At 37.6% G+C, this 13,493-nt stretch overlaps 1 protein-coding gene and 1 pseudogene across 3 annotated transcripts in view; one reads left to right on the top strand and one right to left on the bottom strand.

Moving 5' to 3' along the window:
* The window catches only part of RAPGEF6 (Rap guanine nucleotide exchange factor 6), a 210,760-nt gene that overhangs the window by 13,548 nt on the left and 183,719 nt on the right, over nucleotides 1-13,493 (bottom strand). For 2 of the 3 annotated variants that reach the window (XM_049786707.1, XM_049786708.1), the window contains 2 exons: nucleotides 8,083-8,217; nucleotides 436-664 (listed from right to left, as the gene is read on the bottom strand). In XM_049786707.1, coding sequence (XP_049642664.1) covers nucleotides 436-664; nucleotides 8,083-8,217 — 364 coding nt within the window. Of the gene's footprint in view, nucleotides 1-435; nucleotides 665-4,323; nucleotides 4,718-4,753; nucleotides 4,800-8,082; nucleotides 8,218-13,493 lie in introns of those variants that run through there. The other variant, XM_049786709.1, reaches the window with a different exon arrangement.
* LOC126029216 (uncharacterized) lies at nucleotides 7,138-7,232 on the top strand (annotated as a pseudogene).

Below are 13,493 nucleotides of genomic sequence, written 5' to 3'. Positions count from 1 at the left end.
TGAATAACTATTTCCTTTTATGTCTGTCATATGAAAGTACTCTATCTTACTAAAGGAATGACAGAGAATAAAAGACTTTTGGAGTGTTCCAGGTTAAAAAAAAAAAGATTACCCATCAGCTTTTAAAATAGTATTTAAATGTCAATTTAATATAGAAAATACATTAAAAAAATTTTTTTTTTGTTACAACCAGTGGTGCTCAAAGTTTACTCAGGGATCATAGCTGTGGGATCAGAGGATCATTTGGTACTGGGGTCAGCCACATTCTAGGCACACACCCTACTCACTATTGCATGCACCATAGAAAATACTCTTGGTCCTTATGCATTTTTATGAATCTTCTTTGTAACTATCCTATGGTGGGGAAGGCTCAAATGTTAAAGATAAAGTTGGGGAGTACATTTCTGTGCTGTGAACCAAAGCAAAAATATTTACCCAGAGCCAACTTGACTGTGATTTCCTATCCCCGAGGGGTGCTCTGTCTTTTCCAATGCCCCAGTGGATTCAGGGACTGCCACTGTCTGGGAAGAATATCGATCATCCTGCAGAGCTGCAGACATGGAGTCAACAGAACAATTGCTCACAAGGCTGGATCGTGAAGAAATCTCACTATGGCTGGAGTCAGATAAGTTGTCAGATTTAGCTGATGGTAAGAGTGTATAACCTAAATGAGAAAATACAACAGATTAAACTACAAAATAAGAGATGGGGATATGTAGTCAAGGAGAGGGCAAGGAAAAACATAAAACAAGACAATGTGCGTAGCAATCTTTTTGTGTCTATATAGAAATAAAGGGCTAGATCTTCTATACATATTCATTTACCAATCCAACTCCAAATTCAATAAATAGTCCAAATCCAGTATTACTAAAACTAATTTGAAGGCACATCTTTCCAAACTCTCACAATACCATAAACATTTTATCAAACAAGGGATTAAATATATATTACAGAGCATTAAAAAGTACATATTTTGAAATTTTTCAATTTCTTCTTAACCTTCTATTTCCTTCTGTGATTAACATAAACTTTTTTTTTTTTTTTTTTTTTACTGTGTTGGGGATTGAACCCAGGATCTCACATATGAAAAACAAATGCTCTAGCTCGACTTCTGAGTTACATTCTTGGTCTAATTAATTAACAAATATTTTGTGGCCTGACCCAAGAACCAAAGTATCATCTGGAGATGGACTAGATAAGGGGGGGTTAAGACTCAAGGGAAAGAATTTTACTTTTGCTTTTAAACTATGTATACTTACCTGCTTATATCACCTAAGATGCCTTGCCTCAAGTTGAAAGCAACTGTCTTGGAAATTTTAAATTCCTTGTTTTATACTTGGAATTAGTCTTAGATCTACCTTCCTTTTTCTTTCCAATTGTTTAAAATATTAAATAATGGGCTGATGGATAAGAATGCTATGAAAAATAGCATCTACTAATTATTTGATTGGTTTTAGAATTATACACAGAGACGAACAGGGATAACTCCCTGGCTTTCTTACTCTTAACTGTGCTCAGCGATCACTCACAGCAGGGCTTGGAGGATCAGACTGTGCTGGGGATTGACTGTGGGTTGGTTGTGTACAAACAAGCATCTTATCTCCTATATTCTCTCTAGGGCCCACATCTACCTATTTTAATATGTTTTATGGCTATTAGTTCGTGGTAGGGAGCTTGCCACAAAAAGGAAGGGAGGACAAGTTAGGACAGAGAAGGGAACACTATGACAATGATAGCTGAAAATGAACGCTGAAGGAGGTAAAGTGATATGCATATATCCCTTTAGTAACTATATTGCAAACCACAATATGAGAGAGAGAGAGAGAGCTGAAAATGAACGCTGAAGGAGGTAAAGTGATATGCATATATCCCTTTAGTAACTATATTGCAAACCACAATATGAGAGAGAGAGAGAGAGAGAGAGAGAGAGAGAGAGAGAGAGAGAGAGAGAGAGAGAGAGAGAGAGAGAGAGAGAGAGAGATTGCAACAGAGGCAGCTGGGGGGAGCACGGGAGGGAAACTGGTGATGGGAAATGTGCACTGGTGAAGGATTGGGTGCTGGAACATTGAATGACTGAAACTCAATCAAGAACAACTTTATAACTATCTCACAGTGATTTAATTTAAAAATTTACTAAAATAATGTACTATGGCTAACTCTCTAAGCAAAAGATAGCCAGAGATTTAATTTTGCATTCCTTGGAATGAAGGATCGGAGACAGAATGAGGTGGAAGAACTAAAAATCCAATCTGAAATATAAGTAGTTATACAGGTTTTGTAACTACCTGTTACAAATATTAAAAAAAATTTTTGTTTAAAAATTAAAAAATTGCTGCAAAATCTTAAAAAGGAGTGGAAGCAATTATCTTCTTCCTTTTTTTTTTTTTCTTTTTGGTTCGGGGAGGTTTGGGCCACACCTGGTGGCACTCAGAGATTACTCCTGACACTGCTAAGAAATTGCTCCTGGCAGACTCTGGTGATCATGTGGGATGCAAGGGACTGAACCTGTGCAAGGCAAAACATCTTACTGCTGTGCTATCCCTCCAGCTCCGCAATTGTTTTCTTGATCACCAAAAGACTGAGTTTTCACTAGGTATATATTTGACTTCAGGTCAATTCCTAAAAATCTCATTAATAGAAACTACAGCTTCTCACAGAAAACTCAAGTCTTTTAAAGAAAAATGTGATGAAAAATCATTTTATTGGGTTCAGAGTTATAGCAAAGTGGATAGGACGTTTGTCTTGAAAACGTTTGATCCCCAGCAACCCATATGGTCTGGCAAGCCTGCGGGATTGATTTCTGAGCACAGAGCCAGGAGTAACCCGAGAGCTGCCAGGTGTGGGTCCTCCCAATTTTAGTTTTAGTAACTAATTCAAAAATAAAAATGAAGACACATAAGGTAAGTGATTTATATTTGGCTAATGGGAGATACAAAATAGGCTTATACAAGCAGCTTCCTGACTTATAATAACCTATTTTTCAGTACCCTTCATGAACTGATTCAACAAATTTTCAAAAGGAAATGGATATGCTGTTAAAAATTATGGTCTGGAAAATGGGTCAAAAGGATAAAAACATGCTTTTCATGCAGGATGCCTGACCTGGCTTCAGTCCCCAGCATAGTCAGGTCCCCTGAGCATTGCTAAAGGAGAAACCCAAGTTGAGTGAATGCTGAAATCACTGCTGTGTGAGGCCCCATAAACAGAAAAGAAAAAATTCCTTAAAAGGAAAAAAAAAAAAAAAAAGGCAGGCGATATTTTTTTTTTACCTAGTGAACAATCTTGACCCTCCCCGCTTTTTTATTTTTGGGCCAAAGCCAGAGGCGCTCAGGGTTACTCCTGACAAGCTCGGGGGACCATATGGGATGGTGGGGATCGAACCTGGGTCTGTCCAGGTTTGGCTGCATGCAAATCAAACACCCAACAGCTGTGCTATCACTCTGGCCCTTGATTTGCTATTTTATAAAGGATTTCATCACTATGTCAAGTGACTACCAAAGAGTCAATTCTAAGAATCATCAATAAAGCAAATTAAAATACATGTTCTGGATCTGTTCCTTGCATTTTGAAATTTAGGAGGTAAATTTTTTTTGTGTGTATGGGATACACAAATTATGTTTTAGCAGGTTTTCTAGGTGATGTTAAGTCTGCCATGGTAAGACTATTTCTTCCTCCTCTCTATAGATATTGAAAAGTGAGTGATTTAAAAAGTGTAGTGGGGTGGGAGCTGGGGAGACGACTCAAAGGTCTGGCACATATTTTGCACATATGAACCCTGGATTTGATACCCATAACCCCAAGGATCCCAGAGCATCTCCAGGAGCTATGGAGAGCAGTCTCTCCCAACCATTGCTTGATGTGGCACCAATATAAAAAAGAATCAAAACAACCCACCCAATCCACCATATAAATTAATTAAAAACTGAAAGTAAAAAAGACAAGTTTCTTGCCTCCCAAAGCATGCCTTTATCTCTTAGATTGTATGAAGATAGGATAAAAATGTTACTGGTGTTTTAAAACTGAAATTAAATACTGGTTCCTAAAAAAGCACCCGCTTATTAGGTCACTCATTGATCCATTAGCCATCAGTAGGAAAAATAAACCCAAGTACAGAAAACAAGAGTATAAAGTTTACTAACAGTAGTAAAATAACAGTTAGTACAATAAGGCACTTGAAATCAATGACTTTGTTGCTTGAGGACCTTTTACACTAGTTGTTGAATGTTTAATAAATAGTCTCTATCTAAGCTTTGTTTTACAAATGACTCAAACTACATTAACATTAACAAAATGAAAACAACTTTAATACTAAAATAAATAATTTCAAAGAGTCTTTCTCCTTTTACACTTGAATCGCGAATAGAAGCAGTTTAAAGTGTTGCCTCGGCTATTTGGTTTGAAGATGTCAGTCCCTTTCTCATCTTTGATGTTGCTTCTAACATCCTTCACTTTCTCACAGCTTTCTCTTGCTTGATTGTGATCTGCGTCCTCTTTTTTGCTGTTGGCTAGTCTCTCCCTTGAAAGAGTTCTTTCCCTAAATCTTCTAAACGGGGAAGTCATTCTTTTTCTGGCTGTGTTCTCACAACTTGTCCTGTCTCTATTCTCCTCAGTGGCCTCCTCCATCCTGTCTGTTCTTTTGGCTGTGCTCTTGGTAATCTGACGGATTTTCTTTTGCAAGTAAACCCCACCTATTCCGGGGCAGTTCTGGCCACTGATCCTGGTGGTGGACTCACGGGGAGGGGATGAGGAAGACCCTGAGAGATGCAGCAGGATGCTGAGATCAGATATGATACTGCCAACTGGAGGGAGAGATGCAAAAACCCTGTCATGGTAAGTTGATTCTTTCCAATTAGTTACAATTAAGTCTGTGTTATATAACATTTTTACTATTAAACTCTTAATATTTTGAAAATAAAAATTTACCAACATATAAAGTATGGAAGGTCTATCACATAGCATCATAAAAACACAGTCATTGTATACCAGAAATAGGAGAACAATTACCTTGATTAGAACAAGCAGTTAAAAAAATTTAAACTCTTGATTGCCAAGTTCGTCATCATAAGAAAAAATATGACAAGAGTATCAGAGTAAGAATTATAACTCAAAAATTACTATTATCTAGAATTTTCGGGCACATTATACTTAGAAAAAGCTTAGCAAAACCCAGTTATAAGTATATATAGTAGCATAAGAGTATATTTATAAAGCAATATTTCAATCCTTTTATATCTTGAAGGTACAGATGTTGCCTTCCTTAAGCAAGGGAAAAAATTAAAGGCCAAGGCTTCTTAACATATCACTTTCTAAAAGTGCTTATTTGGAGCTGGAGAAATAATACAGGTGTGAAGGTGCTTGCCTTACAGATGATCAACCCTAGTTTTATCCCCAGAAATGCATTGTCCCCTGACCCATGCCAGGAGTGATCCGTGAGCATAGCAATAGGACTAAGCCCTGAGCATTGTCAGGTATTATGGCTCCCCAAACCTCCCCTATTCCTGCCCCTCCCCTAAAAAAAGTGATTAGTGATTACTTATTTAATTTAACTTGTGAAAACATGAAGATAGGCTTATTTTGCTAGAAATTAAAAGAGCTAATTTCATACTTTAGCAAGGTCTAGAAGATGATTCTTAAAAATGTATTCTATGGGGCTGTGCAGTGGGCAATGCACTTGCTGTGAATGTGGCAAATCCAGGTTTGATTCTTGGCATCTGATATGGTCTCCTGAGGACTAACAGGAGTAATTTCTGAGCACAGTCAGGAGTCAGCCCTGAGCACCACTGAGTGTGACAAAAATAAAAATTTTGAAGAAAATGCTCACAAATCTATATAAACATCATTTCTGAGTGATGGCCACATAACTGACATAAGGAACAAAAAGAATTTTTTATTCCAATGGTAAGAAATAGATTCCTGTTGGGTAAAAAAGCACCAGGAAAATTTTTGTTCCTAAATCTAACAATACCAAATTCAATACCAAATTCTTTCAACTAGCTTTCTAGTTAGAGAACTATATACAATGTAACCTCCCAAAGGGGCTGATGGTTCAGAGGTGGGAACTATTCAACCACCTGGGCACTCACATTCCCAGTCTCCTTGAGACAAGATTGAGGGAACTTTGAGTAGGGTCACAGACATGACCATTTGAAATGTTTCAGAAAATTATGTATAAAATACAATGATTAGAAACTGTAAATAAATATATATGTATAGCTTATGTTGTATTTGACTATTTCTCTTAGTAAAATCTCAGTAAAATCTAGATGAAAATCCTTACCAGTCCTGGCTATGTGAAAGGGGGAAAGAACAGGTAATAAATAATAAATCTATACTGGCCTGGAGGAGTAAGAAGAAAAAAGCATAAACGTGTCCATTTACTATCAAGCTTTATAAATTTAAAAATAAAATTTATCATGCTTTTTCCTCTATGATGCTTCATAGTAGGTGATCTTTTTTTTCCATCTTTTTCTTTGGGAGAGATGTGTGGACTTTCTAAGTAATGCTCATTGTATCTGGGGCATTCCTGACACCCTGGTCAGATGATTCAATGATAGAGCCTGGTAATGCAATGCTGCTTAAGCCTAGAAGTGTGTAGTATCCTTAGGCCATACCTGACTGTGCTGCGCAGTCATAAGGTAGCATACATGTGGTGTTGGGGACTGAACTCTGGTCTTTGAGAATAAAAGAAAACCTGATCTTATCAGTGGGGGGCAGGATTGAAGCTCAAGTCTGACATATTACATTTTACTATGCTATATTGACCCATGGCTGACAAAAAGAAAAGAACCCTCAAAAGTGAGATGACAAAATGAAGCTAAGGGATTGGAGATAGTACATTGGGTAGGGTGTTAGCCTTGTATGTGACTGACTGGATTCGATCCCCAGCATTCTATATGTTCCCCAGAATCATGAAGAGTAATTACTGAGTGCAGAGCCAGGAGTAACTCGAGCATTACTGGATGTGGCCCCCCAAACAAAACACATAACAACAACAACAACAACAACAAAAACCCAGAGTATAGCAGAAGATGACTCTAAAAACTTCTCATTGCTAATAAAATTCTTAAAATCTTCCTTCTATCATAAATAGTACTGTACTTAAGAGATTCTTTTATATTTATAAATACCAGAACTAGTGCTCGCTTCGGCAGCAAATTGGAACGATACAGAGAAGGTTAGCATGGCCCCTGCGCAAGGATGACATGCAAATTTGTGAACTGTTCCATATTAAAACAAAACAAAACAAAACAAAATCAGAACTAGAAAGTCTGCATCCCTCCCCACCAGAGTATGGTGTGTATGAAGAGGCCAATGTAAATAATAAACACACCACTTAGATTGTTACATGTTCATGGCATCTATATGCACAATACTCAGGTAAGTCAATAAAAGCTAGTAAATCTACAGTATAAAATAAGTATAACAGGTTCAGATTTTTATCACAAGTCTACAGAGGTATAATTATAAAATTCTCTAAGGACACAGGTAATTTTAATTATTTTGCTGGTTTTTGGGGGCCACATCAGTGATGGTGCTCAGGGCTTACTCCTGGCTCTGTGCTCAAGAATCAATCCTAATGAGGCTCAGGAGACCAAATGGGTGCTTGGTATTAAACCCAGTTTGGCTGCTGTTTTATTTCTTCAGCCCCATAACTAGATAATTTTAAATCCTGATTAATGAAAAAGAAGTAATACTCCACTACTAAAGCAAGAAATATATCAACCTAAATTATTTTTCTTTTTCCCAGTATTATATAGAATTTCTTGTTTATAAAAACTCCACTGAAATGTAAATATAATTTTAGTAACTTAAAGAAATGCACACCTCACAAGACAATTTTAACTTCTGGTCTTATCTATAATATCCTCTGAAAAGGATATTATAAGGATATTAAAAGGATATTATAAAGGATTCCTACCTACATACCTGGAAAGCACCTCAATCCAGATCACAAATGTTCATTAAATACTAAAAGTCATATTTTTCTTCAAATATCCTATTTTTACTATATATTTAAAAGCTAAATATGTGCCACAAAGGGCTATCTTGAGTAATAAGAGCTAGCCTGAACTATTATCTTACCTTTGCGAGGGGAACTTTGAGGAGATGCAGGAGGAGTAGAATGTAAAGATGATGCCACAGAAATAGTGTCTTCTATATGTTTCTTACCACCCACTTCTTCAGTTGCTCCTAAGACTTTCTGAGGTAAACCTGTACCTAGAAATAAAATACAAAGAGCAAATATGCAGCAACTCACAATAAAATATCTACAGCTACCAAGATACAGAGTTTGCTGAAAAGTATAAATGATAAAAATAGGAAATACACAGATTCTCACATCTGGGTCATTTGTTCAAATTTAGCCAGTCAGCACAGACCATCAAACTTGTTGGAAGTCTAAAAGATAGTAATTCTAAATTCCTGTACCCTCTACAGGTGAGAATGAGGCTTAAGATAGAGTGCTGAGATGCTGGGATTGTCACTATCACAGTGTCACAGTGGTACACTCGTGTTGTAGATTTATAGATGAGTTCTAGGGCTGCCAGTCCAGCCTTTAAGAATACTAATTTCACACTTTATTAGAGAAGTTAAAAAGAAAATTATACTTAGACAACTTAATCACTACTTTAATATAAACATTTTTATCATATAATTGACAGCTACATTACAACAAGGAGGTGGAGGATTGCTTGCTATATGTAATACCATGTCCCAGGTAATGACACTAGAATTAGAATCCAGAGCTAGATTTTCCACCTTTTTTTATTTCTATCAGCTAATCTGTCAAGTTCAGCAATTTCCCATTCTATTCTCTCTACATTTTCAGTTACCAACTTAATTCAGATTCTGAGCAACTTCAGCTGATTGTTATATCAGTTTTCCCTTAAGGTTCTTCGTTGGGCTAACCAGCCTTCAGAATCCTATGGTCCTCAAACTATGGCCTGCGGGCCACATATTGTATTTGTATCTGTTTTGTTTCTTCATTGCAAAATAAGATATATGCAGTGTGCATAAGAATTTGTTCATAAGTTTTGTTTTTACTATAGAAAACCCTCCAATGGTCTGAGGGACAGTGAACTGGCCCCCTGTTTAAAAAGTTTGAGGACCCCTGTGACCTAAACAATATTGGCCTTCACCCTTAACAATAATGGCTTCCTCTTTTACATGTCAAAGACCTATCCAGGCAGGAAAAACTTCTAGATAGATTCTTTACATTAATCCCCTGTCCCCATCCACGGGGGGTGGTCCTATCTTCCCAATAAACACTGTGGTTCCAGATAGCCTCTGCCTCTTACTCCATGTGGTGGGAAGGTCCCCAGACCTGTGTTTGTTTCATCTCTCTTCAGCCTGGTTTGGATTATTCCCTGTGGCAGTCCTGCTCCAGACCCACTTCCCCATTCCCCAGGGGATTTCTGTGTGTGGATTTTTTCCACATCTGGTGCCTGAACAGGGACTTGAGAACAAAGAGGTCAACAATGGTGGGTGACATGACCCTCTAGTGGAGCATCATCATGATGGCCCTCTTGAGTTGGACTGAATGTACCATGCCATTCACAGGAACATTGATTTGCCCACAGTTCTCTATATGTAGTTTCACTTTCTTCCCAGATAAATCCATATTCAAAACAAACTGGAAAACATAATATTTTCAAGCTCAATCAATCAACAGGTTCCTACTGATAGTTTTCCTTTAGTAAGCCATGATTATCATCTCATGTCTCTTCATCCTATGAAATTATTTAAAACAGTTATTAAACACAAGGACTTTAGAATGAGTTTAGAGTGAGCTTGACACCAGACTCCATCACATAGCAGTAATATGTAACTTGGATGAATTCTTTATTTTTTTTATTTTTTTTTTTATTTTTGGGCCACACCCGTGACGCTCAGGAGTTACTCCTGGCTATGCGCTCAGAAGTCGCTCCTGGCTTGGGGGACCATGTGGGACACCGGGGGATCGAACCACGGTCCGTCCAAGGCTAGCGCAGGCAAGGGAGGCACCTTACCTCTAGCACCACCGCCCGGCCCCTGGATGAATTCTTTATATTTCTTTTGTAAAATGAAAGAAAGTATTACTTATCTTATAAAGTTATAAGACAAAATGTAGCCCAGAGAAAGAAAGCTCAATGGGCTAAGCATGTTTTGCAAGCAGAGGCCCAGATTTGATTTTCAACACTACAAAATTTCCTGAGAATTGAGCCCCCTGAATATCAATGGTATGATACTCCCCAAAAACAACAACAACAAAACCCAAATAGAAAAAGGAAATAAATATAAAATGTAAATCAACAGAGGCTAGAAATATAGCTCAGTGGTAGAGCAAGCATGCTTCATATGTATGATGTCCTGCTTTGATCCAAGACAATTCAAATTAGCAAAGAATTAGTATAGTAAAAAATTACTAAAGAATGAGAAACATGTCTGGCACTCAGTGTTTCATCAGTATCAGTTTTAATTACTAGTGTTATTCAACATTCTTTCCCTGAAGATCAAAGACAACAAATTTCTTGTGGTTCCTAGTAGATATAATTTTTTTTCCCTTTCCCTGAAGGAAATCTGCCTAATTACCTTCTAGGTAAAATATTAAGACTGCTTAAAAGGGGCTGGAGATCTTACAGTGGGTTGACTACTTGCATTTCATATAGCTGACCCGGGTTTGATCTCTTGCATCCTACTGTAGGGTGCTCTGAGCCAACCAGAAATGAGTCCTGAGCAAAGAACCAAGAGTTGCTCTGAAAACAAATGTAACTTCAAAATAAAAATAAACAGAAAGACTGCCTAAGTATCCCCTTACCAAAGAGCTTTCTCAAATGATTTCTGGCTTATCCTCTTTTAACTCAAATTAAATAAAAATAGGTTTGGTAGGGGCTGGAGAGATTGCTCAGCAGTAAGGCATTTGCCTTTAGTTAAGTTGACACAAAGGTATTTGAATTTTATTTTTTTATCACTGTGAATGGCATTTTTGTTTTGTTTTGTTTTTTGGGTCACAGCTGGCAGTGCTCAGGGGTTACTCTTGGCTCTACACTTAGAAATCGCTCCTGACAAGTTTGGGGGACCATATGTGATGCCAGGATTCAAACCACTATCCTTCTGCCTGCAAGGCAAATGCCATACCTCCATGCTATCTCTCTGGTCCAGCACTGTTTTTTTTTTATGTCTATTTCTTCTCTATTATTATTTGTGTATAAGAAGGTTATTTATTTTCATGTGTTAATTTTATAGCTTCACTTTGCTATACAAATCTATTGCTTCTAGCTTTTTGGGTAGTCTTAGGGTTTTTAAATAAAGTGTCCTGTCATCTGAAAAATTGAGAGCTTGACTTCTTCCTTCCTCCCATCTTAATGCCCTTGATATAATTTTCCTGCCTAATCTCTGTGGCAAGTATTTCCAGTACTATGTTGAATAGGAGTGGCGAGAGGGGCAGCCTTGTCTTGTGGCAGATATTAGAGGAAGGGCTTTTCAGTTTTTCCTCACTGAGTGTAATGTTTGCTATTGGCTTCAGAAAAAATGGCCTTGACTATGTTGAGAAATGTTCCTTCTGTTCCCATCTTATTGATAAGGTGTTGGACTTTTTATCAAGTGCTTTCTCTACTTCTACTGATATGAACATATAATTTTTCTTTATCCTTTTGTTGACATAGTATATTAGATTGGTTGACTTGAGTATTCAACCATCCTTGCATCTCTGGGATGAATTCTACTTGTTTACTGTATATTACCTTCTTGATGAGACATTGACTTCTGTTTGCTGGAATTTTGTTGAGGATCTTTACATCTGTGTTCATCAAGGATATTGGTCTGTAGTTCTCTTTTTTTTTTTGTATGTGTGTATGGCACCTCTCTAAGCTTCTGGTATCAGGATGATATTAGCTTCATCAAAACTATTTGAGATTATTTCTTTTTCTTCAATTTCCTGGAAAACCCTGAAAAGGACTAGCAGTAGGTCCTCTTGAAAAGTTTGAAAGCTTTTGCTAGTGAATCCATCTGGGCCTGGGCTTTTGTTTTTGGGAAGAGTTTTGATTACCATTTTTATTTCCTCAACAGTGATAGGTCTGTTCAGATATGCCAGATCATCTTGGTTAAACCTTTAGAGGTTATAGGAGTCTAAGAATTTATCCATTTCTTCCAGATTCTTATTTTTTTGCGACATAATCTCTGATTACCCTTTGAATTTCTGTAATGTCTGTAGTAATACCCCTTTTCATTTCTAATTTGCTTTATTACATTTCTCTCTATCCCTTTGAGTTTGGCTAATGGTTTGTCTGTCTTATTTTCAAAGAGCCAACTCTCACTTTCATTAATCTTTTGGATTTTTTATTTCCACTTCATTAATTTCTGATCTAAGCTTTATAATTTTCTTCTGTCTGTTTTTGGCTCATTTCATTGTTCTTTTTCCAAATTTTTAGTTGTGCCATTAAGTTATTATTACTTTTTTTTGGTTTTAGGGTCACACCTGGCAGCGCTCAGGGGTTACTCCTGGCTCTACGCTCAGAAATCGCTCCTGCAGGCTCAAGGGACCATATGGGATGTCGGGATTCAAACCACCACCCTTCTGCATGCAAGGCAAACTCCCTACCTCCATGCTATCTCTCTGGCTCCCTGCCATTAAATTATTTCTGTAGGCCTCTTCTTCCTTCCTGATGAATGCTTGTAAAGCTATAAATTTGCTTCTTACTACTGCTTTTGCTGTATCCTAAAAAGTCTGATAATTTGTGTAATCATTCTTGTTTGTTTTGAGGAAACTTTTTTTTTTGGGGGGGGGTCCACACCTGGCGGCTCTCGGTTACTCTTGGCTCTGTGCTCAGAAATCGCTCCTGGCTCATGGGACCATATGGAGTGCCGAGATTTGAACAACCTTCTGTCAAGAAACTTTTTTTTTGGTTTTTGGGTCACACCTGCAGCGTTCAGGGGTTACTCCTGGTTCTATGCTCAGAAATCGCTCCTGGCAGGCTCAGGGGACCATATGGGATGCCGGGATTTGAACCACCGTCCTTTTGCATGCAAGGCAAACACACTACCTCCATGCTATCTCTCCGGCCCCAATGAAGCTTTTGATTTCCTCTTTGACCCACTGGTTGTTCAGTGGCAAGCCGTTTAATTTCCAGTTGTTAAATTTTTTTCCCTGTGTCTGTTTGAAATTCACCTCTAATTTCAGTGCATAAATTACCTGAGAAGGTAGTTCTGACAATTTTTATCCTCTTGATTTTATGGAGGTATGTATTATGGCTCTCATGTGGTCTATCTTCAAGAATAGCCCATATACATTGGAGAAGAATGTGTATACAGCTTTTTCTTGGGATGGAAAGCACTACATATATCTACAAAGTCATTCTTTTCCATTTCTTCCTTCAGAGCTGTATATTCTTGCCTGGTTGACCTATCAAGGCATGTCAGGGAAGTGCTGAAGTCTCCTATTATTGTGTTACTTGATGTCTTTCTTCAGATCAGTCAGCGATTCTTTTATTTTGCTGATCCCTCATTGAGTGCATATA

The sequence above is a fragment of the Suncus etruscus genome, chromosome 14, assembly GCF_024139225.1.
Source record: "Suncus etruscus isolate mSunEtr1 chromosome 14, mSunEtr1.pri.cur, whole genome shotgun sequence".
Taxonomy (NCBI): domain Eukaryota; kingdom Metazoa; phylum Chordata; class Mammalia; order Eulipotyphla; family Soricidae; genus Suncus; species Suncus etruscus.
This window is presented reverse-complemented; position numbering and strand designations above follow the sequence as displayed.